Below are 26255 nucleotides of genomic sequence, written 5' to 3'. Positions count from 1 at the left end.
TAAGACACCCCTACCCTACTGAATGCTTTTCAACAGTCTTTTGTCTATTTAGAAGTAGATGGCCTCTGAATTATTAATCCGGTGAGGCAAATAATTATATCCCACTGTAACCTGGCAGGGAGTGTCATCTTGTCATGACAGCTGCTGCTCCAGGCTCCTCTGCTGTACAGAAAATTGAAGAAGAATCCCCTAAATTCAATTTCAACTTGGTTAAGCATGTTGGGCCAAATCACAAAACTGAAAGGGTGCGTGTTTAATTTAGTTTCTTTTTCTCTGCACACTGTGTTAGTAAGGAAGATCACAGTGCTCTAGGCTTTAACTGCAAAATACATCATCATTATCGGGACAGAAAAGAGGATGGGAGACACAGATCTCTAGGGGATGAGCAGGAAAGACAATGCAAGGTTTGAAGAAATGCTGTGAGGCCCCAGCACATTGGAAAATTCCCCCCGAAGGATAGAAACAGCCCCTTTTCTCTCTCTAGCTCTATGCAGGGGTTGCTAAGCAGGGCTTTATCAGACCCATGAACCCTTGGAAACAGAGCACAAAAACACATTCATATGTAACAATTATCCAGAGGGAAAGCCTACAATATCCACCAGCATTCCAAATCCTTATAAGGTCACACCATATGAATCTGTTATCTGCAAACCATCCTTAGGGTAACACTCTTTGGTTTGGCCCCTTCTGTGAACATGAAGAGACCCACCCAAACGTTCCCTCCCTGGTCCAAGACCAGCTGCTCTCTCTTCCTGCTGCTTGGCTCCCTTTTCTCCTGCAGCTCAGGCTTACCTGCCCTTTTCCCTTGTAGTAAGGATGTTTTTCCACTTCTCACTTGCCAAGTCACATCCCACCCATCAGTCCAACCCCCAGCTCATAGAATCCTGTCTACAGAGGAACATCCTCTTGTTGCTAGAAACCGATACTTCAATTCCCTCTAATCAGCACAAGGAACAACCATCTAAATCACTCTTCTCCCCTCCCTAATCCCCTGAAGATCTCTGCTAATTCATCCATATCACAGAATACAACCCCTTGGTGCCCTATAATTTCCATCACATGGACCCCGACATCATTGGATCCTTATAAACAAAGTCAATAATGGGATGAACACTATACAAACACAGAGGGTTATAATAATCAATCATTACAATTAAGTGAACACTTCCTACGTGTGAGCCACTCTTAAGGGTTTTTACATTTATTATTTCATTTAGTCCTTGCAAATCATCCACTAATTCATTGAGCAAACATTTATTAAGTATCTCCTATGTGCCAGATACTGTCCTAGGTGCAGAGAGTATAGCCCTGAATTAAAATGGAAAAAAGTCTCTCTCTACAAGCTTAGATGTTAGTGGTTATAGGCAGACAATAAATCATTCAATAAGTAAAATATTTAGCATGCCAGATGGGGGTAAGTACTAAGGAGGAAAATGCAAGTTGAGTGATGGAATGTGAAGTCCTGGAAAAAGGCCTCCCTGATTAGAGGAACTGAGAGGGTAAGGAACAGAGGCACTGCCCGCCCCCCTTGGAGAGGAGCAGAAAAAGGTGGCGGGGGTAAGGGCCGTGGAGGGGACAAGGTGATGTGTCTCAGGGAAGGCAAGAACAATGTGGTTGCAGCAAAGGGGTTTCTGTGCTACCTCCAGCTCACATCCAGGGAAGGAGAGATGCACTGAATGGTGACCACCCAGAAAAATATGTTCAACATCCTTACCCCCAGAACCTGTCATGGAGCTTGTTTGACAAAAAAAGGATCTTTCCAGATGCATTTAAGGATCTCAAGATGAGATCGTGCTGGATTATCCTGGGGCCTAACTCCAATGGCAACCTTCCTTATAAGGGACAGGAGAGGAGTGGGCCAAGGAGATGATGTAGGCAGAGAAGGAGGACCATAGCCTTAGCTACAAGGAATGCCAGCAGCCGCCAAGGCTGGAAGGATTCTCTCTAGAGCCTTCAGAGGGAGTGCGGCCCTACAGACACCTTGATTTCAGACTTCCACATTCCAGAACTGAGAGAGAGTACATTTCTGCCGCTTTAGACCAGGCAGTTAGTGGTACGGTGTCACAGCAGCCCCAGAAAACTGATACAAAGAGGTTAAAAAGTTACAGAGCTCTTTGGGTGGGTGAGGTGGGATCTGAATCCTGGCCAGTGCACATCAGGGTGCCCTTAGGCTGCCTATGGTCTCTGGTACACACCAGTGAATATACTGGCTCTTATGACCACAGGCCACACACTTCATTACTTAAGGGCCTCTAGCAGTAAGCATGGCCTGGGCCTGGGCATGGGCCCCTGGCTGTGCCTGGCCCACCCCTAGACCTAGCCAAACCTTTCTTGAAATATGGGCTGCCAGGTAGAGCTTCTCCCATTGTAAGGGCAGGATCTTCTTGGGATCTTGGCAGGATCAGGCTTGTTTTTATTATTTGCCCTCCGAAGGCAGTGCGCGAGTCAGGCTTCAGGTATCACCATAGTATCATTGAGATTGGGCCTGTGAGGAAGTTTTCTGAGGCTCTACTTCCCCGGGAGTCCTGTGTGAGTGGAAATAGGCATGCTCTCATCTATTAGAGAAACAGTGCTTTCTTATATCTCTGCCAATTTTCACTGAGCAGCAAAGTTAGGTTGTGGACATCCTGGGCGAATGGAGGCAGGCCTGAGTCGATATGAGCAATTAACCCCTAAATATTTAATAGATGCTGTGACTGTTCCCCCTTCCTGGGAAACAAACTCTGGCCAGTCCTCTGCAAACAAACAGGTGGGATGAAGAAGAAGCAAGGCACACAGATATTCATGCCCAGACCACTTCTGCTCCAAGACCCCAGGAAACCCTTAGGACACAGGTCTGGGATGATGATGCAGCCCAGTGAAGAGCCTTTTGTGACAGTGCACCCTCCCCAGTGTTTACAAATGACAAAGCAAACGGGACAGACAACACAGACTTCCCAGAGCCCGAAGTGCTGACTCAGAGCGACTGATGGAATTTGCTGTTGCCCTGTCACTGCCCGCAGTGTGCACATGTGCTGTGTAGAGCCGGGCGCCAAAGCACCCGGTGCAGAGAAAGTCCTCAGGCCTCTGCTTCAGTCAAGCTCTCCCTGATCTAACCACCCGCATCCTTCTCTCTGTCCCGTGACCCGCGTCCCGTCAGAGTGGACTTATCCAGCAGGCACAATGGGCACAGTGCCCAGGGCTTACCATACTTTTAAGGATCCACAAACATGTTTCATTTCTTTTAAAGTCCAAACAAAAAATGAACTTTGAGGCTGAAAAAAGTTTCCATATACTATATTAACACACTTATCTTTATGCCATTGCAGCCATAAAATACATATTTCGATATATATTAAAATATATGTATTACCAATATATATTTTAACGTATATTAAATTTATTAAATATATAGTAAATGTTTATTAAATATATAAATGTTAATATACAGCAAGCATTTATAAATATGTATAGTGAATATACTAAAATATATGTATCAAGAAGCCCATGAAGGTCCCCATCTGGACCTGATCCCCACGTGTATCTATTCCCACAAGGACAGGTAAGAACCACAGCATCTCACAGATGCACAGGGCCGGAAATGGTCCTTGGGCCAAGACTCACGCCCAAGGCAAGACTCTCCCCTCAGCAGACTCCCTGACCCACGGCTCTTCTCATTCCGGGCATGCTCCCCTGATCTCTCTAACCAGACGTGTGTCCCTCAAGCAGAAGGAGACAGCGCAGGAACGCAGAGGCAACAATGGTGCCAAGCAGGCAGGGCTGTGACAGGCCCCCAGAGAGATAAGCAGAGTGCTACGGGAGTTCACAGGTGGGGCTGTCCATTCCACCTGGGGGGCTAAGGGGCTCTTCCACTAGGAGGATTGCTTCCTGCCTCTTCCAAAACGTGCCCCCCAGCCGCGTGGCTGGCATTCTTCAAGTGAGCCAAGCCACAGAAGCTTGTTAAGAACCTCTAATCCACTTACCTCCAGAGTGAGCTCTCAGTCACGCTCCCCAGGTTGAAGTCGTACAGCTTCGTCAGGATAAGTATAACCTGTGATGGGGATGGGGAGGAGGGCAGAGAAGAGGAACAAAAGGGGAGGAAAAAAAAGCAAGCTTACTTTAGTTTGTGTAACAACACACAGTGCATCTCAAATCACCCAGAGGAGGGTTTAGTATTTATCCGTTGAGTGGAGGGGTATTATAGGATCAAGCAAGGGAAAACAATTATTAATTTAATGCATTCCTGTAACTGGTAGCATTTATTTTAATCCTGACGATGCTTTGCATTTGAAGTAAAACATGCCAACAGGAATTAACTGGGTATCGACAGTGGTTTCTCTACATCTGTCCTCCTTCAAGGTGAGGTGCTGGCCGGCTGGCTCTGATCACTCGTACAGCCACCCAGGGATCAGACGATGGGCTTGCTTTTGATCTGGAGATGACTCTGACTTACAGACTTGGACCCAATGGTAAGAAGCAACCGAGCCTAATTCTCTCCATCTACAGACGGGTTCAAAGAGATTCTGTCTTTCCATTACTAGCACCTCAGCAGCCACATCTACTTGAATGGCAGGCAGGCCCAGTCCCCAACATGCCCTGATGCCATCTGCCATCTACCATTTGGCATCTGTCCTCAACATGGAGTAAGAAGCAGGTCATTAGACTCCACTGGACCCCGGGACCACTTTCCTGACATCAGCTGAAATTCAGAAACCCAAAAGGAAGCTGTACATGAAAGAGAGCTGGAGCTTTCTCTAATAGAGTTAGCAGTTTCCTGAAATGGTCTTGGGCCGGTCTGGTCCTCGGCCCTTTAAACTTCTCCAGCTGGGGACCTGGATATCAGACGTTTCCCTGCCTGCCCACTGTGTGCCTGGACAGTGGCTTAGGCACAACTCCGAATCACAAGGATGCCAAGTGCATGCACCTGAATCGATTTTAATCAAAACACAGGTGCCTAATATACAGTGCCTGCCTGCACACGTGATAATCCAGTTACACATAATTGTGTTTATCTAAATTTAATGCACAACTCATTTCACTTTTTTCAGTTCCTTCCCATTCCACGATTTAACTTCCTCCAGTTCATTTGCACAGCAGCCATTAAACTCTTTCCAAGATAATGAATTTCTGCTACCAAGATGGGACTTTCCCATTCTAGGTATCTATTTAAGATTAAAGAAAAATAATCAGCCATTATATTGAACATTTTTATGGCATCTCACTGACAACAGAACACTCACTTTGAGATTTACTAACATCCAACACCCCATGAGGTCTGTCCGCACCATTTCCATTACTTTTATGTAAACTAAGAAAAAATTAGAGGCAAGGATGTGACCCATTATAGGTCAGAGAGAGTCCATGGCGAAGTTGGTTTGGGATGTTCAACTTCTCTGCAGGGCCACAATGGAAGGGCTCTTCCCAAGCGTGCATTCTTTGATGCAGAGTGGTGAATGGGCAAGAAACAGCCAAGCCAAGAAAAATATCAATGGCATGGCTATTTGCACAACAGTAAAAGCTACCAAGCTACCTGTCTTATTGACATAGCACAACAGTAAGGAGTGTATATCCATTGCAGAGAACTGCTCCCCAAAGCCACTCAGTGTTTCTTGCCTCTCCCATTCATGGAGTTTTCCTCATTTGTTAAATTCAGGGGCTGATGAAAACAAGGGACTTATTCCCACCTTCCCCAACCAAATGCCTAGGAATGCACCAATAATCCTGTTTGCTGGATAACCTGCACAACAGACTTCACCTCCCCTTTCTTTTATCCTCTCTCATCTACAAGGTCGTTCCCACAGTCACTATGTAAAAAACAGGGGTTGGCTATGCGCTGGCCATCCCAAATTCTGGACAAACAAACTCAAAACTATGCTTTTCTAGAAATAGGTCAGAACACCCATCCAGAGCTCTGCAGGAGCAAATTAGGTCATTTCATTTTCTCCCAATATCAAGCCTTCAGGGACATCAAAAAACCTCCAAAAAGTGCAAAGTCCACACAGAGAGAAGAAAGAAGTGTAGGGGGTAAGAGTTCCACTTAACCAACAGGGAGCTTCTAACAAACAACTGGGTCTGGAAAGCCCTGGAAAGAGCCCAGAGCTGTTCTCATTCTATCAGTGTCCTGGTTCCCTCTGCCTCAGGATGAACTTGACTCCTTAGCCTGGTATGTAACACACTACACACACACATATGCACTACCCGCACACACGTACTACACACACCCCTCCAACCACTTTTCCCCAGTTCTCAAGACGCTGTCTTCTGCTTTAGCAATCCAAGTTTCTCAAGGCTCTGCAAATAAGCCAAACCTGTTCTCACACCTCTGCTTTCTTTCTTCCATGCTATGTTGTATCAACTGTGCCTCAGCCTTTTATTACCACCTGCACCTGCCTGCCTGTTGTTCAAGAAACAACTTGAAGCCCACCTTCTCTAGGCAGCCTCCTAGGACCATACCAGCCATCAGAGTTATCCCTCTTCTCAAGTCCTATCGCACTTAAAATGGAATTACATAACTTGGCACTTAGTCAAACACTATCCTGTTACCTTCTGGATGTCACAGGATTTGCGTTCCCAGCTGGATTGAGGCGGGGTTCGTATTTTGTACTTCTGTCTCCCTAACAGGCAAGCTCAACATGTCAAAGGTTCCTAAAAAGAATCATTTTGAGTCAATAGAAGATAATGGTGTTTTGGTGATGAATCATAGTCTTCAGATGGGAATGGTATTAATCTAGTCTCTTTCCCTCACTGTACAGATGGGGAAACTGATGCACAGAGAAAGGAAGGGACTGGTTAAAGTCTCAATAATGTGTGACCTCGACCAAGTGCCCAGGGCACTGTTCTTCCATGCCATGAGTACAGCTGGAGCTAACAGTCACCAGAAAGCCTTTTAAATGCAGATTCTAAGGTCCCACTCCCAGCAGGTTTGACTTGGTGGGTCCTGAGTGGGGCCCGGAAATCTTCCTGTGGTAACTGGAGAACTACACTTGGGAAAGACTCCATCCCACTATGATTCCTCTCCCAACACTGTTGCTGCAGTGACACCGCCCTTGCACCGTGCTGAGATCCTAACCTAGAAAAGCATCCCGTCCTTTAAATGTAGCTGAACTTCAGAAAGCATGCAGAAAGAGACGTATGAGGAAGATGCCTCCGCAAAATCACCCCTGCATTTCCCAGAGGAAAGGGGTGAATTAGGGACTGGAAGCTTCCACTCCTCTGATGCCAGCACAGAAGGGCAGTAATAGAGCAATGAAGAGATGATAATGTAACCTTTAGCCTTGAGATACTCTGTGCCAAGCAAACAAAACCAAGAGGGAAACAAGGCCTGCCCATCCCTGGCTTCTCTCACCACTCAGAGCCTTCCGAAGGCCACCAGAGAGGAGGGAATTAGGGAAGAAAACTGAAAGCAGAAGCAATAAAGCCACTAAGCCCCAGACCACGAGGCAAGGACTCAGATCAGAAAGAGAAGATGCGAGTGTGCCTCAGGAATCACCAGCGGATGGGATGTGGGGTGCGGGAAGGCTAAAGGGCTAATCCTGGATCCACAGCAAAACCTGACTTGACTCGTCTTCAGAAGACGCCCCCAGATGAGGGCTGGCAGTCAAATTCAGCAAAGGAAAAGCAGAGAGTAAACGTTAATTGAACCCTTACCAGGCAATAAACACTACATGGAGTGCTTCTCAATCCTCACAACAAATTCTTGAGACTAAGCAAGTGTAATATAATATCCCCATTTTACAGATGAGAAAACTGAATCCCAAGCGCTAAGCTAATTGTACCCCCACCCCAGGCACACAACTAGCAGGAGACAGAACCAGCGCTTCCACGCCTGGCTATATGACACACTGTGCTCACTCTGCTCTAATGTGATGTTACTCCAGGCAGCAAGGGTTTATGTGAGCCAGTTGTGTGCAAGACAAGAAGCAGGCACACAGAGAGGAGAAAAGCACACCCTGGCCCTCAAGGAGTTGCACATTCTCTCCTGAAGTTCACAGATACTTACTGGGCTCCTCTTAGGTGAATTGGGAAGGCACCCGCTATAAACTCTGGGACTCGGGGAGAGATCCAGAGTTCAAGGCCCAAGGATGAAGGGAACTTCTGTTTTCTTTGTTCTTGGAGAAGGAAATAGGAAACAGAGTTATGGAAGGAGAAAAGACCCAGACAAACTGCTGAGAGACCCAGGTTTGCTGAGAGACAAACTGCTGAGAGACCCCCAGGCAGCAGGATTGCTGCCTAAAATGTGAAAATACATTGGAATAATTCATGAGTAAATAGCATCTCTCTCTTAATATAGGCTATACACACACACACACAGTATAAAGAGAAATCCGCAGACATGTATGTGTGTGTATATACAAACATAGTTAGAAAGACCTATATAGAGAGAAATGTGTAAACACACACACACACCCTTAAATTGGTATCTGACATCTCTGGAATTATACTGTGGTCATTTATCTCTTATAGCTTGTATCACATTGGGTCAGTATGACTTTTCCGTATGTCTGGCTAGTCTGTTAGATTGTGGCCTCTTTGAGGTTAGAAATCAGGTCTCATTCAATTCTGCATCCTCAATGCACAGCACATCACCTGACACTTGGCAGGCACTACAAGTGAATTATGGATGCAGAACAATAAAAGAAGAGATGAGATGATAAATGTATTTGAGAGGTACAGATAATGTGCTATAAGAGTTGAAAAGAAGAAGCAATTAAGTCCATAGAGTGTGATCAGAAAGGTCTCCATGAAGGAAAGATTACATGAACTGGGATTTAAAGTATGCTAAGAATATGCATAAACTAAAATGGAGCTCATTCACTTTTTTTCTTTTTTTTAATTGAACTGAGATCGATAGAAAAAAGGGAGGGTAGGGGAGGAAGCCATTCCAGTAACAAGAAAAGGTATGGAGGTAGAGTGGCACGGGCCATTAGGGGCAAGAGCAGTCATGTGTTGAATGCAATGTCATGTGTTCATGAGCCACTCAGAGACATAGGCCATGTCAAGTTGGGAAAGAAGGCACAAAGGACAATGGGATCATGCAGGAAAGACAGAGGAAGCCCAACCTATAAAAAGTTTTATGAGTGAAGAGGGCGATAACAAGGAGGGACCATATTTACCAAGAGACTTATTATGTGTCTATATGTAATGTATACATAAATATCTAATAAGTAATATATCAGAGGACTAATTATAACAGGAGACATATATAATGCATACATTATATAATAAATAATTCATATACTAAGAGACTATATTAAAATAAGGGACTTATTTAGTAAGTGACAATAAAGGGCAGGACTAGCCTCTTACGAAATCAGTTGCTGCTGTCTTTGTTGACCATCCACCACCAATTTTCTTGGCCCCAGGCATCTAGTGTCTTCTAATGGCCCCAGATGTTCAAGCCATCCCTGTGCCTGCTCTTTACACACACTCAGAGCCAGTAACTAGTGTCTTTATTTCACATGTCCCCTCTTCTCTTTCATTCATCTGTTCTTGACTTATGTTAAGCACAGCATAAGCTTCTTGGGGAAGTGATCAAAAGAGAAATGGTGGCTGTCCTCATGAAAGGGATAGTCCTCCTCAACCTGCTGCCTCCAGGATTATGCATTTGAAATAAGGAGTCCAAGTCTCTGGCAGAGTTAGGGAAAGTGATATGTGAGGACAAGGGAGCTTTCTATCCTCTTCCTACCCACTTCCTATGTGAGAGGAGGTACCCACAATGCAGAACTGCAAAGAAGTCTCCATCGCTATCCCACCTGAGAACCCTTCTAAATGTGCCTGTCTCTAGACTCACTTACCCATTGGATCCAGCCGTCTGCCTCCTGGACAGGGCTTGCATGGCAGCATGGAAATAACGGAACACTTGCAACCAGAGGGCTGCCTCAAAACCCAGTCTCACCATATGCTACTGTGTGAGCCTGAGCAACTTATTTATGTTTTCAGAATCTGCTCCAATTTCCTTAAATGGGGATAATGATACACTCGCCCCTGCCAACCTCACAGGGTTGTTGATTCAAATCAAATAAGGAAAGCTGACCTGCTTTATAAACTGTACTAGGGAAATGGGCATTATTAGTATGATAATTATTCTTCAGGAGATAAGGGTTCCAAATGATTTTCATTTGGTCGGGGGCTGGGGGAGGGGAATTCAGATTCTAGAGTTTATGCTAAGCTCCTCCTAACAAACACATCCATTCTCAACCCCAACTTCAGTACAGGAGGCTGCAGATCAGAGTCAGTGCATTCACCTGGCTCCCCCCACTCAGCTTCAGAAAGAGGCAGGAACCCTGGGGGGATTCCTGTCCTCTGAAAGGATAATGCATAATCTGCAAATTCATAAATCACTGCGACGCTCTCGCCCGTGAGCACATTCAGTGAAGGGAGGGCCTTTCATGCCTGTAAAATTTTACTCTGAAGGAAAATTAATTTAGTTCATTAAACCTTCCTGAAATCTTGGTGCCTTTAAATCCACGGGGTCCTCTGTGCATCCCACTCACAGGCTACCACTTCATTCCTGCCCCTACTTGATAGTTCTTTGTTTCCAGCCAGTTGGAATAAGGACCGCAGCTTTCTTTACCAGAAACGGTTGATAACTGTCACACGACAAAGATGCTACCCCTCTGAGACAGCCTATAAGGCTGCATTTTCCAGTTCCAGCAGAGTCTGAATCCCAGGGTCCTTCTCACACCTCAGGGAGATCCCCTCACCAAGGAACAGAAACTGAACATTTACAACCCAAAACCCAACAGATCCCCAATACAAGGATGTCTGGGCACCAACTGGGCGTCTTGAACTGTGGTAGGTGTGTGCCAAATTCAGAGTGACACGAACAGTGCTCCCTGCCTGCTATGATTTTACAATCTAGTTAAGAGGACAAGGAAATAGTACAAACTATAGCAACTTGTCATGTACAATGCACAGATTTTCACAAAGCTTTTATCCCCTTTCCTGCTTTTTATAAGGGCATCTCATCAACTCTGTGGCTCACGACTGAACCTTAGCATGATCCTTGATTCCTTCCTCGTCCCACACAAATCAAGGCAAACACGGAGTCTTTGAAATACACTGTAGTCCACTGTATCACACAATTACAGGTTCTCATAATTTTTTTTTCATTCATTAACTACAAATATGTATGGAACGCTTCCTGTTTGCCAAGTAATCTGGATTCAGCACTGAAAATAATACAGCAGTTTCTTTGCCCTCATGAAGCTGACATTCTGGCAAGGAAGATAAATAAGTAAGTAAGTAAGTAAGTAAGTAAGTAAATGACATAGTTAGATGATGGTGAGTGTTATGGGGGCGGGGGTGGAATTAAGGAAAAGGAGACGATGAAGGAGCCCAGGTACATCTTCTATGAAAAATGGACACTCCTGCAAAACCCTGAATGAGGTGAGATGAAGTCATGGGGTTATCTGGGTAAGCAACATTATAGGCAGAGGAGCAGTGAATACAAAGATCCTGAGGCAGGAGTGTCCCTGGCATATTCAAGGGAGAGCAAGGAGACCAATGAAGCTGGTGTGGAAAGTAGGGGGAGATGAAGTCGGGGAGATATTGGGAGACTCAGATCTTGCTGGAACTTGTGAACCGTTGTAAGGACTCCAGTGAGATGCGGAGTGAGTGAGTGAGATGGGGAGCTGCTGAGGATTTTAATAGAGAAGTTTACTTTTAACAGGATCACTCTGGCTGCCGTGTTGAGAAAGGCAGTAAGGGCACAAAAGTGAATTAGGATCCTGTTGTAATCATCCAGGTGAAACATGGTATGTGTTACAGCAGAGCAACAGCAGTGCACAGGAAAAGGGACATGATGTTTATGTATTTTGAAGGTAGTGTCAGGCAAACTGGATATGGAGTGTGAATGCAAGAGAACAGTTGAGGATGACCCTCAGAGTTCAGGACTAAGCAACTGGAGGCAGAGTTGCTGGTTTATGAGATGAAGACTACAGATGAAGGAGGTATGGAGGAAAAATTAGAAATTAGCTTTGAACATGAAGTTTGAGATACCTAAGAGAATTCAAATGAACAAGTCCAATAGTGAGCTGGATAAATGAGTCTGGAGTTGAGGGAAGAGAATCTAGGACAGAAATATCCATTTGGGAATTGTCTCTAATTAGATGGTATTTAAAGACACAAGACTAGATTAGATCACCAAGAGACAGAGTGTGAAGATGGAGTAAATATATGAGGATTGAGAGCTGAGGTGTTCCAGCATCTAGAGGTCAGGGGAGTGAGAAAATCCTCTCAAAATTGCCACAGTGGATATGTATGTCCTGTGTGAATGCTCACCAAATGGTATTTACTACAAGGAAGAACCTCAGTAATCAAATGAACAAGATGGCCTTCGGTTGAGTCCAGTAAGCCCAATTCCCCAGAGCCCCCCCAGTTTGCTCTGGGGGGTCCTCTGTGGTCACTGCTATGACAGAGATGGAGACTTTGCCTAGGCTTCACATGGACTTCCTTTCACCAAGGCTGTTGTGCATATTATCACTGCTACATTCCCGACCTGCCAACATCAGAAACCAATGTTGAGCCTCACTATGGCACCTGGTGACAGTTTGATCACATTGCACCACCGCGCCCCACCCCTGCCCCCATCACATACAGGGAGCAATTTCTTCTCATTATGATTGCTTTCCCTACCTGCAGTGCTTATGCTAGAGTCAAAATCTTTCCATTTCAGAACCCCTTATTCACTGTCATGGTATCCCACACAACATTACTTCCAACAAAGAAACTCATTTCACAGCAAATGAAGTGCAGTAATGGGCATATCCATGGAATTCACTGGTCTTACCACAAACTTAATCACCCAGAAGCAGCTGGCCCGATACAATGGTTGAATGGATTTTCAAAGATTCAATGACAACACTAGCTGGGAGTCAACACTGTGAGGTTGTGGCACTGTCTTCCATAAAGTGCATTTGACCAACATATGGTCAAAATACAATGGTCTGAGAATCAAGGGGCAAAAGAGGTAGTGGTCCTCTCATTATTGTCCCCAATAAGCCATTTCACAGTATCTGCTTCATGTCCCCATACATTTTGGCTCTGTTGAGAGAGAACTCTTGGTTCCTAAAGAGAGAATTGTCAAAAAAAAAAAAAAAAAAAAAAAAAGACAAAACTCTTGTTCTGTTGAACTGGAAGCAGAAACTAATACCCAGCTATTTTCAGCTTCTCACACTATCACTGAACCTACAGGAAAAGAAGGAGTTATTTATGAATTGGGGATGGAAATGGATGCTCACAGTAGCCAGAGAGAGGGGTTGTGCTGTCTGTTTACTCCAAGTTCTCTTTCCTGTCTATGTATTGCAGGTAATCAGGACCCTGAGAATTGTATTTCTAAGACTCTCACATTACCTGCCTTCCAGTCTGACCCAATGCAGGAGGCAGTATGCCAGTAGGGACCAGTAGGGACCAGTAGGAAAGAAAAAAGCTACTCTTCCCACTTGTATTTTGAAGTCACAAAACAACAGCAGCAACAGAGCTGGCGGGAACAACAGCAGTGACGGTGGACCTCAGTGACAGGAAGCACAGACTTCTGGGTCCCCTGCATGCGAAGCCCGGCACACACAGTAGGAATCTAGGTAGGAGAGATCCTCAGCCTCTTGCACTGTTTCTTCTCCTCCTATGCAGAGGCCTGAAAAGGTTTCTATAGTTACCAATCTTTGGGCAACTTTGCCTTTTCTCTTCCTCACTCCTCCAGCCTTGTAAACAATTCCTGCATTCAATTCCTGTCTTCTCTTAGAAATACTAGAGTCAGAGACCCTCACTGACATAGAAGAGTCTGTGAGATCAGAGGAAACCCAGGAAAGCATGTGTGCTGGAAGCCAAGTAAAGAAAGTGCTTCAAAGAGGAGGAGGGATCAGCTGTGTGAAATGCTGCTGACAGTTCATGTACAAGGAAGATTAAGAACAGACCAATGGATTTAGCTAATGGATGACTACAGAGGCCTTCAAAATAACTAGTTTACTTAATTTCTGATCTTCACCCCTCTTCTACATTACACCAGAATGACCCTTCTACAGCACAGGCCAAATCCCATTACCTACTGCCAAAAAAAATCTCTCCTGGCTTCATACTGTCTTTAAAATCAAATCCAAATTCCTCAACATGTCATGAAAGGTCTTTCTCAACTTGGCCCCTCTAGACATTTTAACCCTCTTCTAAAGCCACTTTCCCAAATGATATCTAAATTCTAGACACACTGGAATACCTATTTCTTCCCTGTTCCAGGATCCCACACTTTTTCAAAAGCTCCCTCCTCTCCTTGAAAGTCCTTCCCCCATTTTCCACCTGCTGATCTCCTCCTCATTCCTCAAGGCCCAGCTCAAACGTCATCAACACTCTGATGTCTCACTTGTCCTCTGAGACAGAATGGATTCTCTTTTAATCCATGTTCCCCTAACTTGTTGCACATACATCCAATTATGCTATTCACCAGATTATATTATAATTATCTATTTGCATATGCATATCCACCATTAGGCTATGTGTACCTTCAAGATAGAGACCCTGCTTTTCTCATTATACTATAAGAGTATTTTATGCTCTTCCTTGACATGGTGCCTATAACCAACAGAAATACACACATTCTTGAATAGAAAGTGTTGCCATAGGTGTTCAAAGGAGGAGAAGATGAGTCCGGACTGGGGTGATCAAGGTTCTCAGAAAGGATGAGAGCTATAAGTGAAGATCTTAAGAGATGGGAGGAAAATGGAAATTTCCAGCCCTCTTCTTCTGGAGTATTTTGTAAACTCCTTCAAATATGTCTTTTCCTTAGATAAACTAGTCTGCCAATTCTCTCCAGAAGTGAGAACCCAAGGTGGTTTAGGAGAGAACTTCATGAATTTCCACGAGAGGGTAAGAGAAAGGGGACACAAGGGCAAGAAGGGAAGACAGTGAAAACAATCTTCTAAATATGACCATATTAAGTATTAGAGGGTTGTTATTCTCTAGATACTTCTGGAAAAGACAAAGGTATATCCCTATATCTGATGGGATGTAGGTTAATGAAAACACTAGATCTATAGACAAAGGCATGACCTGATCAAGTAGAGTAGCTTAGACAAGAACTGAACAAATACAGAAAAAGCAGAGGTGGGACACTAATATATACTGAGCACCTACTAAGTGTCTAGCACCATGTTTGGTGCTTTATGTGCATTACACAAATAATGGAAATAACCATAGTGAAAAGCAGATATCATTATCCCCACTGTCCAAATGAGGAAACTGTCCAGTCAGGGCCCAACACAGGTTTATCTATTCCTTCTTGATCCAAGCAAGGGATATGAGATACAAAAATTAATAAGCATTAGTCATCCCTATTTAAAGCAGAGCTATTGTTAAGAAAGCACTGTGCAGAATTTGGTTGCTGAATAAGGTAAGAGACAGATGTAGGAAATGGAAATACAGTATTGTTGAAACAAGGAGCTTATGAAAAATGGCTCTTGAATAGTAGGGGGTTGTTCTGGCTTTGTATAACGAGCCATTAAAAATTAATTAAAAATCCATTCACTCTCATTCCCTAAGGGACTTTGAAAATGAGAGAAAGAGAGTCATCTCTTGGAAATGATTTAGGTAGCTTGCAGCCCCCTAACAGGGGTGGGGCCAAATGACCCCAGAATTCCCTGCCAGTGTCTATATCCCATGATGATAGCTCACCAGAACTAGAGTTAATTAGCTCAAGGTATACCAGTAACTAGGAGTCTGAGTTCATATCTTCCTATGTGCCCATAACACCTTCCATCCAACCACCACCAGCACCCCCTGAGGAGGAGGCTGAGGGCAGGAACAGATGTGAGCAGACGAAAGATGGAAAGCTGGCTCCAAAGCCACTGGAGTGAAGCTTTCAGAGATAATCACCAACGTAAAGGAAAATGTAAGCAATCTGTTTCCTTGGGAAAGGAAAAAAAGCTCTAAACCAGATAGTCTTAGTGTGGAATCTATGCTCTGCCACTCACTCTCTGTGTGACCTTAGACAAGAAGCTGATCCTATGAAGCCTAAGTTTCCTCATCTGGAAAACTAAGCCAATTTCACTTCTTTCATTGGATTGTTGTGAGGATTAGATGAAAGTTGTCTTCTGTCAGGTGCACAAGAAGCCCTCAGCATATATCAGGTCCCTTCCACCCTGGTTTGTCTCTGAACAAACCAGGTCATTTGCCACCAGAGTAGAAAAATGCCATGTCCCAAGAGGGAGCATGTCACTTCTTTAGTGATGACAACTTGAAGCTAACAAAATAAAGAGCAACCTCGCCAGGCCTCTCACTTATGTAGAGATGAAAGCTCAGAGATTCCCTGAGTGCTGGTGCTCACTTTATGTGGACATGCATTGACAGCCTCAGCAATGGAAAGATCACAGGTCCATCAAGTCCATTTTGCCTGGTGTGTGATCCTATCCACTTGTCTCTTTCATTTCACCTGCAGGCACACACATTCCCCTTCCTTCTACCACTCCTGTCAGGGGCATCATTCCCTCTTGGGTCTCAGGAGCTGAAAGAGCTGTCAGCCAAACAATTTTAGCTGCTGACCCCAGTGGATTTTCTGGGGATCAGCAATTCCCCAGATTGGAAGTAGCTACCAGCCCAAGGTGCTTCCAATGAGACCAAGAGCAGAGACTTGACTAGATTGTAAGATGACCTCATGGCAAATCCAAGAGCTGTCTTATTTGTTACTGTATCTTCAGCACCTGGGACAGTACCCAGACACCCCCACATCTCACATACACAAGGGAGGAGAAAAATGATCTATCACCCAATCCATAATCTGTCATTTATCACAACTTGTCTCCTATCCAACCCTACAAATTGGGCTCTGCACTGTGCTAAATATCATTTAAAAAAGGAGAAACATGAGACACAAAGTATCTGACCTAAGGCACTTTCAGTGTGAGAAGAGAGGTAAATATCTATACAACGACATTTGGTGAAAATTGAAATTGGTCTGACACGAGGCTGCTCATATTATACCTAATGTTTCATGTGAGTCTTGCAGTAACTATGAAAGATAGACATAGAACAGTAATCAGTGATTCCCAAACTGGGATGAAGTAGAGAATTACCCTTTGTGAAAATTTGAGCTGGCTTATTTTACCAGGTGAAGAAAGCAAATGACTTTTTTGGCTATTGAGGCATTACAAGAAAACACAAGGAGGCTAGACTTGTCAGTCGTGTTTCAGGACCAGAGGTGGTCTGCTTAGGCTAGAGTCAGGTGCATGGAGAAAGAGATGAAGTCCCAGACTGGAGTTTGATAATGATGGTTTTAAACATCAGGTATGTTGGTGGAAGGTCCAAAATATCACTACAAGTAGGGAGATAAAGTAACCAAAGTCACAACAACAGAGAGCAAGTAACACCCTCCAAAAAACACCTCCTGATGGGCCAGGCCCTGGACAGTGTATGACTCCTCTTTAACATAGTAGTGCTCATAGGTGCAGGGCTCATAACAAGCTTTTAAAACACACAAGGGGCAGAAAACTAGCCAAAATGACAAAACAGAATTCTCAAAAGAAATTCAAGGAAGAAATGGCAGCTAAAGAATTTATCAACACAGATATAAACAATATAACTGAACAAGAATTTAGAATAATAGTAATAAGATTAATCGCTGGGCTTGAAAAAAGCATAGAAGACTGCAGAGAATCTATTGCTGCAGAGATCAAGGAACTAAAAAATAGTAATGATAAACTTGAAAAAATGCTATCAATGAGGTGCAAAATAAAACAGAGGCGGTCACAGAGAAGACTGCAGAGGCAGAAGGGAGAGGCAGAAATAGAAGATAAAATTATGGAAAAATAGGAAGCTGAGAAAAAGATTTAAAAAAATTCTGGATCATGAGGGGATAATTAAAGAGCTAAATGATTCAATGAAATGGAACAATATCCATATGATAGGAGTTCCAGAAGAAGAAGAAGAAGAGAGACAAAAAGACCAAAGGTGTACTTGAACAAGTCACAGCTGAGAACTTCCCCCAAGCTGAGGAAGGAAAAAAACACTGAAATCCAGGAGGCACAGAGAACTCCCTTCAGACATAACTTGAATCAATCTTCTGCATGACTTATCATAGTGAAACTGGCAAAATACAAAGATAAAGAAAGAATTCTGAAAGCAGCTAGGGATAAATGGGCCTTAACATACAAAGGTAGACACATAAGGGTAGTATCAGACCTATCTACTAAAACTTGGCAGGCCAGAGGAGTGGCAGGAAATTTTCAATGTGATGAACAGGAAAAATATGTGGCCAATAATCCTTTATCCAGCAAGCCTGTCATTCAGAATAGAAAGAGAGATAAAGGCTTTCCCAAACAAACAAAAACTGAAGGAATTCATCACCAATAAACCAGCCCTACAAGAGATCCTAGGGGTATTCTGTGAGTGAAATGTTGCAAAAACCACAAAGGACCAGAGACATCACTACAAGCATGAAACCTACACATAACACAATGACTCTAAACCCATATCTTTCAACAATAACACTGAATGTAAATGGACTAAATGCTCCAATCAAAATACACAGGGTATCAGAATGGATAAAAAAAAACAAGACCCATCTATCTTCTATCTATAAGAGACCCATTTAGACCTGAGGACACCTTCAGATTGAAAGTGAGGGGATGGAAAACGATCTATCATGCTACTGGAAGTCAAAAGAAAGCTGGAGTAACCATACTTATATCAGAAAGACTAGATTTTAAACTAAAGGCTGGTAACAAGAGATGAATAAGGGCATTATATAATAATTACAGGGTCTATCCATCAAGAAGAGCTAACAATTATAAATGCCTATGCACCAAATTCAGGAGCACCCAAATATATAAAACAATAACAATCATAAGCAATCTTATTGGTAAGAATGTGGTAATTACAGAGGACTTTAATACTCCACTTACAACAATGAACATATCATCCAGAAAGAAAATCAATACATAAACAATGGCCCTGAATGATACACTGGACTAGATGGAGTTGACAGATATAGTTAGATCTTTTCATCCTAAAGCAGCAGAATATACATTCTTCTCAAGTGTACATGGAACATTCTCCAAGACAGATCACATACTGGGTCACAACACAGCCCTTCATAAGTATAAAAGAATTGAGATCATACCATGCATGCTTTGAGACCACAATGCTATGAAACTTGAAATCAACCAAAGGAAAAAGTCTGGAAAACCTCCAAAAGCATGGAGGTTAAAGAACATCCTACTAAAGAATGAATGGGTCAACCAGGCAATTAAAGAAGAAATTAAAAAATATGTGGAAACAAATGAAAATGAAAACACAACAATCCAAACCCTTTGGGATGCAGCAAAGGCAGTCCTAAGGGGAAAACACATTGCAATCCAGGCCTATCTCAAGAAACGAGAAAAATCCCAAATACAAAATCTAACAGCACACCTAAAGGAAATAGAAGTAGAACAGCAAAGAAACCCCAAACACAGCATAAGAAGAGAAATAATAAAGATCAGAGCAGAAATAAACAATACAGAATCTAAAAAAAAAAAAACCCAGAAGAACAGATCAATGAAATTAAGAGTTGGTTTTTTGAAAAAAATAAACAAAATCGATAAAGCTCTAGCCAGGCTTCTCAAAAAGAAAAGAGAGAGGACCCAAATGGATAAAATCACAAATGAAAATGGATTTATTACAACCAATCCCTCAGAAATACAAGCAATTATCAGAAAATACAATGCAAAACTATATGCCAACAAACTGGACAACCTGGAAGAAATGGACAAATTTCGAAACACCCACACACTAACCAAAATTCAAATGAAAAGAAATAGAAAACTTGAACAGACCCATAAATAGTAAAAAAATTGAATCAGTTATCAAAAATCGTCCAACAAATAGGAGTCCTGGGCCATATGGCTTCCCTGGGGAATTCTACCAGACATTTAAAGTAGAGTTAATACCTATCCTTCTCAAGCTGTTCCAAAAAATAGAAATGGAAGGAAAACTTCCAGACTCATTCTATGAAGCCAGCATTACTTTGATTCCCAAACCAGTCAGAGACTCCACAAAAAAAGGAGAACTACAGGCCAATATCCCTGACGAACATGGATGCAAAAATTCTCAACAAGATACTAGCATATTGAATGCAATAACATATAAAAAGAATTATTCACCATGATCAAGTGGGATTCATCCCTGGGCTGCAGGGCTGGTTCATATTCACAAATCAATCAATGTGATACATCACATTAATAAAAGAAAGGATAAGAACCATATGATCCTGTCGATTGATGCAGGAAAGGCATTTGACAAAATTCAGCAACTTTCTTAATAAAAACCCTCGAGAGAGTTGGGATAGAAGGAACATACCTTACTATCATAAGAGCCATATATTAAAAGCCCACAGCTAATATAATCCTCAATGGGGAAAAACTGAGAGCTCTCCCCCTGAGATCAGGAACACGACAGGGATGTCCACTCTCACCACTGTTGTTTATCATAGTGTTGGAAGTCCTAGCATCAGCAATCAGAAAACAAAATGAAATAAAAGGCATCCAAATTTGCAAAGAAGTCAAACTTTCACTTTTCACAGACAACATGACACTCCACATGGAAAACCCAAAAGACTCCCCCAAAAGACTGCTAGAACTGATACATGAATTCAGCAAAGTTGCAGGATACAAAATCTATGTACGGAAATTGGTTTTATTTTTATATACCAATAATGAAGCAACAGAAAGAGAAATAAGGAAACTGATCCCATTTACAATTGCACCAAGAACCATAAAATACCTAGGAATAAACCTAACCAAAGATGTAAAAGATCTGTATGCTGAAAACTATAGAAAACTTATGAAGGAAATTGAAGAAGACACAAAGAAATGGAAAAACATCCCATTCTCAAGGATTGGAAGAATAAATATTGTTAAAACGTCAATACTACCCAAAGCCATCTACACATTCAATGCAATCCTAATCAAAATTGCACCAGCATTGTTCTCAAAGCTAGAACAAACAATCCTAAAATTTTTATGGAACCCCAAAAGACCCTGAATAGCCAAAGTAATATTGAAGAAGAAAAACAAGGCAGGACTCATCACAATCACAGACTTTAGCCTCTACTACAAAGCTATAATCATCAAGACAGTATGGTATTGGCACAAAAACAGACACATACACCAATGGAATAGAATACAAAACCCAGAATTGGACCCACAAATGTATGGCCAACTAATCTTTGACAAAGCAGGAAAGAGTATCCAATGGGAAAAAGACAGTCTCTTTACCAAATGGGTGCTGGGAGAACTGGACAGCAACACGCAGAAGAATGAAACTGGACCACTTTCTTACACCATACACAAAAATAAACTCAAAATGGACAAAAGACCTAAATGTGAGACAGGAAACCATCAAAACCCTAGAGGAGAAAGCAGGCAACAACCTCTTTGACCTCAGCTGCAGCAATTTCGTACTCGACACATCTCCAAAGGCAAGGGAATTAAAAGCAAAAATGAACTATTGGGACCTCATCAAGATAAAAAGCTTCTGCACAGCAAAGGAAACAATCAACAAAACTAAAAGGCAACTGACAGAATGGGAAAAGATATTTGCAAATGACATATCAGATAAAGGGTTAGTATCTAAAATCTATAAAGAACTCACCAAACTCCACACCCAAAAAACAAATAATCCAGTGAAGAAATGGGCAGAAGACATGAATAGACACTTTTCCAAAGAAGACATCCAGATGGCCAACAGACACATGAAACGATGCTCAGCATCACTTATCATCAGGGAAATACAAATCAAAGCCACACTGAGATACCACCTCACACTGGTCAGAGTGGCTAAAATGAACAAATCAGGAAACTACAGATGCTGGCAAGGATGTGGAGAAATAGGAACCTTCTTGCACTGTTGGTGGGAATGCAAACTGGTACAGCTGCTCTGAAAAACAGTGTGGAGGTTCCTCAAAAAAATAAAAAAGAAGTACCCTATGACCCAGCAATAGCACTGCTAGGAATTAATCCAAGGGATACAGGAGTGCTTATGCATAGGGGCACAGGTACCCCAATGTTTATAGAGGTGCTTTCAACAATAGCCAAATTATGGAAAGAACCTAAATGTCCATCAAATGATGAATGGATAAAGAAGATGTGGTTTATATATATAATGGAATACTACTTGGCAAAGAGAAAGAATAAAATCCTGCCATTTGCAGCAATTTGGATGGAACTGGAAGGTATTATGCTAAGTGAAATAAGTCAGTCAGAGAAAGAAAGGTGCCATATGTTTTCACTCTTATGTGGATCCTGAGAAACTTAACGGAAGACCATGGGGGAAGGGAAGGGGGAAAAAAAAGCAGTTACAAACAGAGAGGGTGGGAGGCAAACCATAAGAGTCTCTTAAATACAGAGAACAAACTGAGGATTGATGGGGGTGGGGGAGAGGGGAAAGTGGGTGATGGGCACTGAGGAGGGCACTGGTTGGGATGAGCACTGGGTGTTGCATGTAAGCCAATGTGACAATAAATTATATTAAAAAATAAAATAAAAATGTAGAGCTAAAAAAACACCATGTATGTAAATTTCCCATTGTTTCTGTAGGGAAAGATCACCACAAATGGAGTGGCTTAAAGCAATACAACTATATTATCTTACAATTTTGGAAAACAGAAGTCCAAAATAGGTTTCAGTAGCTAAAATCAAGCTGCCAGTAGGGCTGTGTTTCTACATCCTTTCTTGGGCTCCAGGGGAGAAACCATTTTCTTGCCTTTCCCAACTTCTAGATGCTGCACCCATTCCTTTCTTGTGGTTCCATTCCATATTCAAAGCCACAAATGGCTAATCAACACTCTTTCTCACACTGTATCAGTCTCCTACTCTTCTGCCTTCCTCTTCCCCATTTAAGGATTCTCTGATTACACCGGGTCCAGCCAGATAACCCAAGATAATCTCTTCATCTTCAGCTCAAATGATTACAACCTTATTTCCATTTACTATCTTAATTCCCCTGCATCTTATAACCTAACATATTCAAAGGTTGCAGGCATTAATTGTGGACATCTTTGGGAGGCCACTATTATGCCCACCATGTCAGGTTAAGGAGATTCTACTCTACTCAGTAAATAGAACAGAGATGTCTAAGTGCTTGAGGTGAATGATTTGTTGGCACCTATGTTTTGGAAACAAAACTGTCCAGAGTATGAAGGACAGATCAGTGAAGATGAAAAACAAGGAGGCTAGTGAGGATATTGCAATAATCCAAATTTAAGAGACTAAAGATCTGAACTGAGATAATGATAATTGGAAAGAAAAGGAGAAAAAAATCTATGAAAATTGTTGCTAAAAATTGCAAATGATGCATAATAGAAAAGAAAGGAGTCAAAGATGCCTCAGAGATTTCTAGGAAGTTAGTGGGTTTCATTATAATTTGAAGGCCTGCACTTGAATCCAGCTCCAACACTTACAGGAGGAGCATCTTGTATGTTTGCATAATCTAACACTCATTTCACGCCCCAGCTTGGTTAGATGGGATTCCAGCCTAACTCCCTGAATCTATGCATTCTCCCTTTCTTTGGAAACATGTTGATGGCCAAAGCTCTCCCTCTTTCCCCTCTTGCTCTTGTTCATATACGTAAGAGATGGATGGGCATATTTGTTATTACCTGCCCAACTGCCTGAACTTCTAAGGATTTCCCTCCCTAGGTTAATATGCTTAGCCTCACCCACATATCTGGTCACCTCTTGAGCACATTCACAAACCACTTGCCTGGATCTCACTTGCAGATTGCCCAGATTTCCATGTTCTTTCTGAGTTGGCCTTGTTCTAGATCTTGATCCAGAATAACTGAAAATTGGGCCCTAGAAGCCATATCTCAGGACATAACAGATGAAGGGCTGTCCTATTCATGTGGTAGGAGGTGGGGAGGGGATATAGATTTGTATCTGTTCAAACTCTTGGACAAGCACTTAGTCAAAACCCCAGAGGTCTGTCCCATATATTCTAGTAAAAGGACCATCCTTTCAAGCAAGACAGTGCTCATAAATCCCAGACATTAGAGGTAAAAATATTTAGTGTGTAATCAGGGCCATGCCATACCTAGAGAAGAATTGCTCCCCTCTGGTCTTCTGCAGTGGCCAGCATTCCCCTAGCAACCAAATCGGTGTCCACACTAGAAAGTTATCTAGATTGCCTAAAATAACACAAGCCTAGACTCTGTCTCCATATAACTCCTCAGAAAGGAGCAGAACCTCCAGCGGCTGATGGTGGATGATTTAAGAACCCTCTCTCATGTAGCCTAGGACATAATAACAAAGAACACATAATTTATTTGTATTGATTCACCAGCACACATTTGATCATATCTCCTTGTCCTTTCTTTTGCTAAGAATCCATGGCCACAGTCCTGAGAAATTTATCTTTTGCAGAATATCTCTGTAAAAAATAAGTTCCTCACATATCTTAGGTACAGAAAAAGAGTACAGCCAAGGAGACTTGCCAAGGAAAAGGGGAAAGGGGGTCGGCAGCCCTTCTTGTATACTGACTCTCATCTAAACAGTCTCCCTCCATGATATGAAGCAGAAAAGTGTGCATGGGAATCAGGTTTGGGGCAGGGACTGTCAGATACACAAACAGAAAGTGGAGACAGATCAGATTCCTGCTCTAGAGAAACAAGGAGCACAGAAGAGCTGGTCGGAGTCTGAGTCAAAGAGAAGGAATAAAAGTGAGGAACAGAAACAAGTTTGGACCTCACGATAGATTGAGTTGGCATAAAAATGCCCAGGTGTTCAGCTCTGTTTCCATTTAACCTTGAATGACTAACTTTCTTGTACTGAGCATCTACTGTGTATTTGGCTCTGCTCCAGAAGCCAGAGTAGATTAGACATAGTTTCTTCTCTCCAGAAATTCTCAATCTAATGAGGGGAGGGGAAATAGATAAGTAAACAAATACATAATGTGATTCCTGCACTAACAAGGGTACTGAACTGCACTAACTCAAGGACTCTGGTGATGCTTATAATTCCATGGTGTAGAGGGCTCCCCCCACTCCAAAACAGAACACAAAACAGTAGGGAAAATCAAAAGAAATGGCTTTGCATTTTGACAAGCCTGATCAACTTTGGTCAGCACAGGGAACTTTAGACCTGATGTTGAATGTGATCACATAGAAAGGAGCCATTTGCTTTGAACCCGCTGTATTCCTTGGTGTCCCACAGAGATGTGGCAGTAACGGGGCCCCACCATGAGTTGCCCTTGGCACTAAGAAGATTGGTCTAGAAGACCTCAAAAGGAACATAAACCCTCCCCTCTGTCACATGTTCTCCTCTTCCTGTTTCTCTCTGCCTGCCAGAATCTTCCCACCCACTCTTCAAGTATCAGCTCAAGCCCGCCACCCCCAGCAAGATCATCCATTACCCTCGTCCACATACATCTCTCCATCTGTGGCCAACTTATTTCTCACTGTCTCCCATGTCACATGCTTATCATCTTACAAATTTGACCATGATACTCCTTCCATTGAGTGGTGGAGTTCACATCCCTCCTTTTGAAAGTGGACAGATCTTTGTTATGGCCCAGACCAATGGCACAGAGGGGAAATGGTATTAAGTGACTTCAAAGGCGACACTGTGTGCCCTTAGAATGGCCACTCTCGGGGTCCAAATGCCATGTGTGAGGAAGTAAAAAACCAGCCCACAACAGGATAGACCACAGACAGGGGCCACAGAGTTTCAGCCCATGGCCCAGTTGAGGAGCCAGCTGAGAATGACAGTCAGTCACCAGACATGAGGGAATACATACCCTCCAATAAGGCCACTGAGTCAGTCTCAGCTTTGATTCATTCAGCTGAGGCACCAGACATGGCATACCTCATGCCCTATCAAAATCCTTGACCCACAAAATGTATGTACATAATAAAATGTTGTTCTTTTGCATCACTAAGTTTCAGGGTGGTTCGTTACATTGAAAAGGTACCTAGAACACCATTCAAAAAACACATGCAGCATTTAACGGAGACAGCATTAGGCACATGGAATAATTTTTAATGATTTGATTCATAAAGACCTAACCTCCATACCTAGAACGTATACCCCTTGAGAGAACACATTAGAACCTAGCAGGCGTATTCCTACAGGTATACTAAATACCACATGCCCTGAAGAGTATTCATCAAGGAACCCCTCAGACCTATCCCTTCCTTGAGGAATGCTACGTCTCAAAGAGAGCACAATCATCCCCTTAGTTGTCCAGGTCAAACATCCAGGAATCCTGCTATATGCAGCACATGCAACCCCACCCTACTCTTCTGTCTCTGATGTTCACAT

General features: G+C 42.8%; 1 protein-coding gene across 2 annotated transcripts in view; it reads right to left on the bottom strand.

Moving 5' to 3' along the window:
• Nucleotides 1–26255, bottom strand: part of SORCS3 (sortilin related VPS10 domain containing receptor 3) — a 592870-nt gene that overhangs the window by 406661 nt on the left and 159954 nt on the right. For both annotated transcript variants that reach the window (XM_027063020.2, XM_027063019.2), the window contains exon 2: nucleotides 3963–4030. In XM_027063020.2, coding sequence (XP_026918821.1) covers nucleotides 3963–4030 — 68 coding nt within the window. The remainder of the gene's footprint in view (nucleotides 1–3962; nucleotides 4031–26255) is intronic.

This window comes from Acinonyx jubatus, chromosome D2, assembly GCF_027475565.1.
Source record: "Acinonyx jubatus isolate Ajub_Pintada_27869175 chromosome D2, VMU_Ajub_asm_v1.0, whole genome shotgun sequence".
Lineage (NCBI taxonomy): Eukaryota > Metazoa > Chordata > Mammalia > Carnivora > Felidae > Acinonyx > Acinonyx jubatus.
Note: the sequence above shows the minus strand (reverse complement) of the source record. Positions and strands in the feature narration are given on the sequence as shown.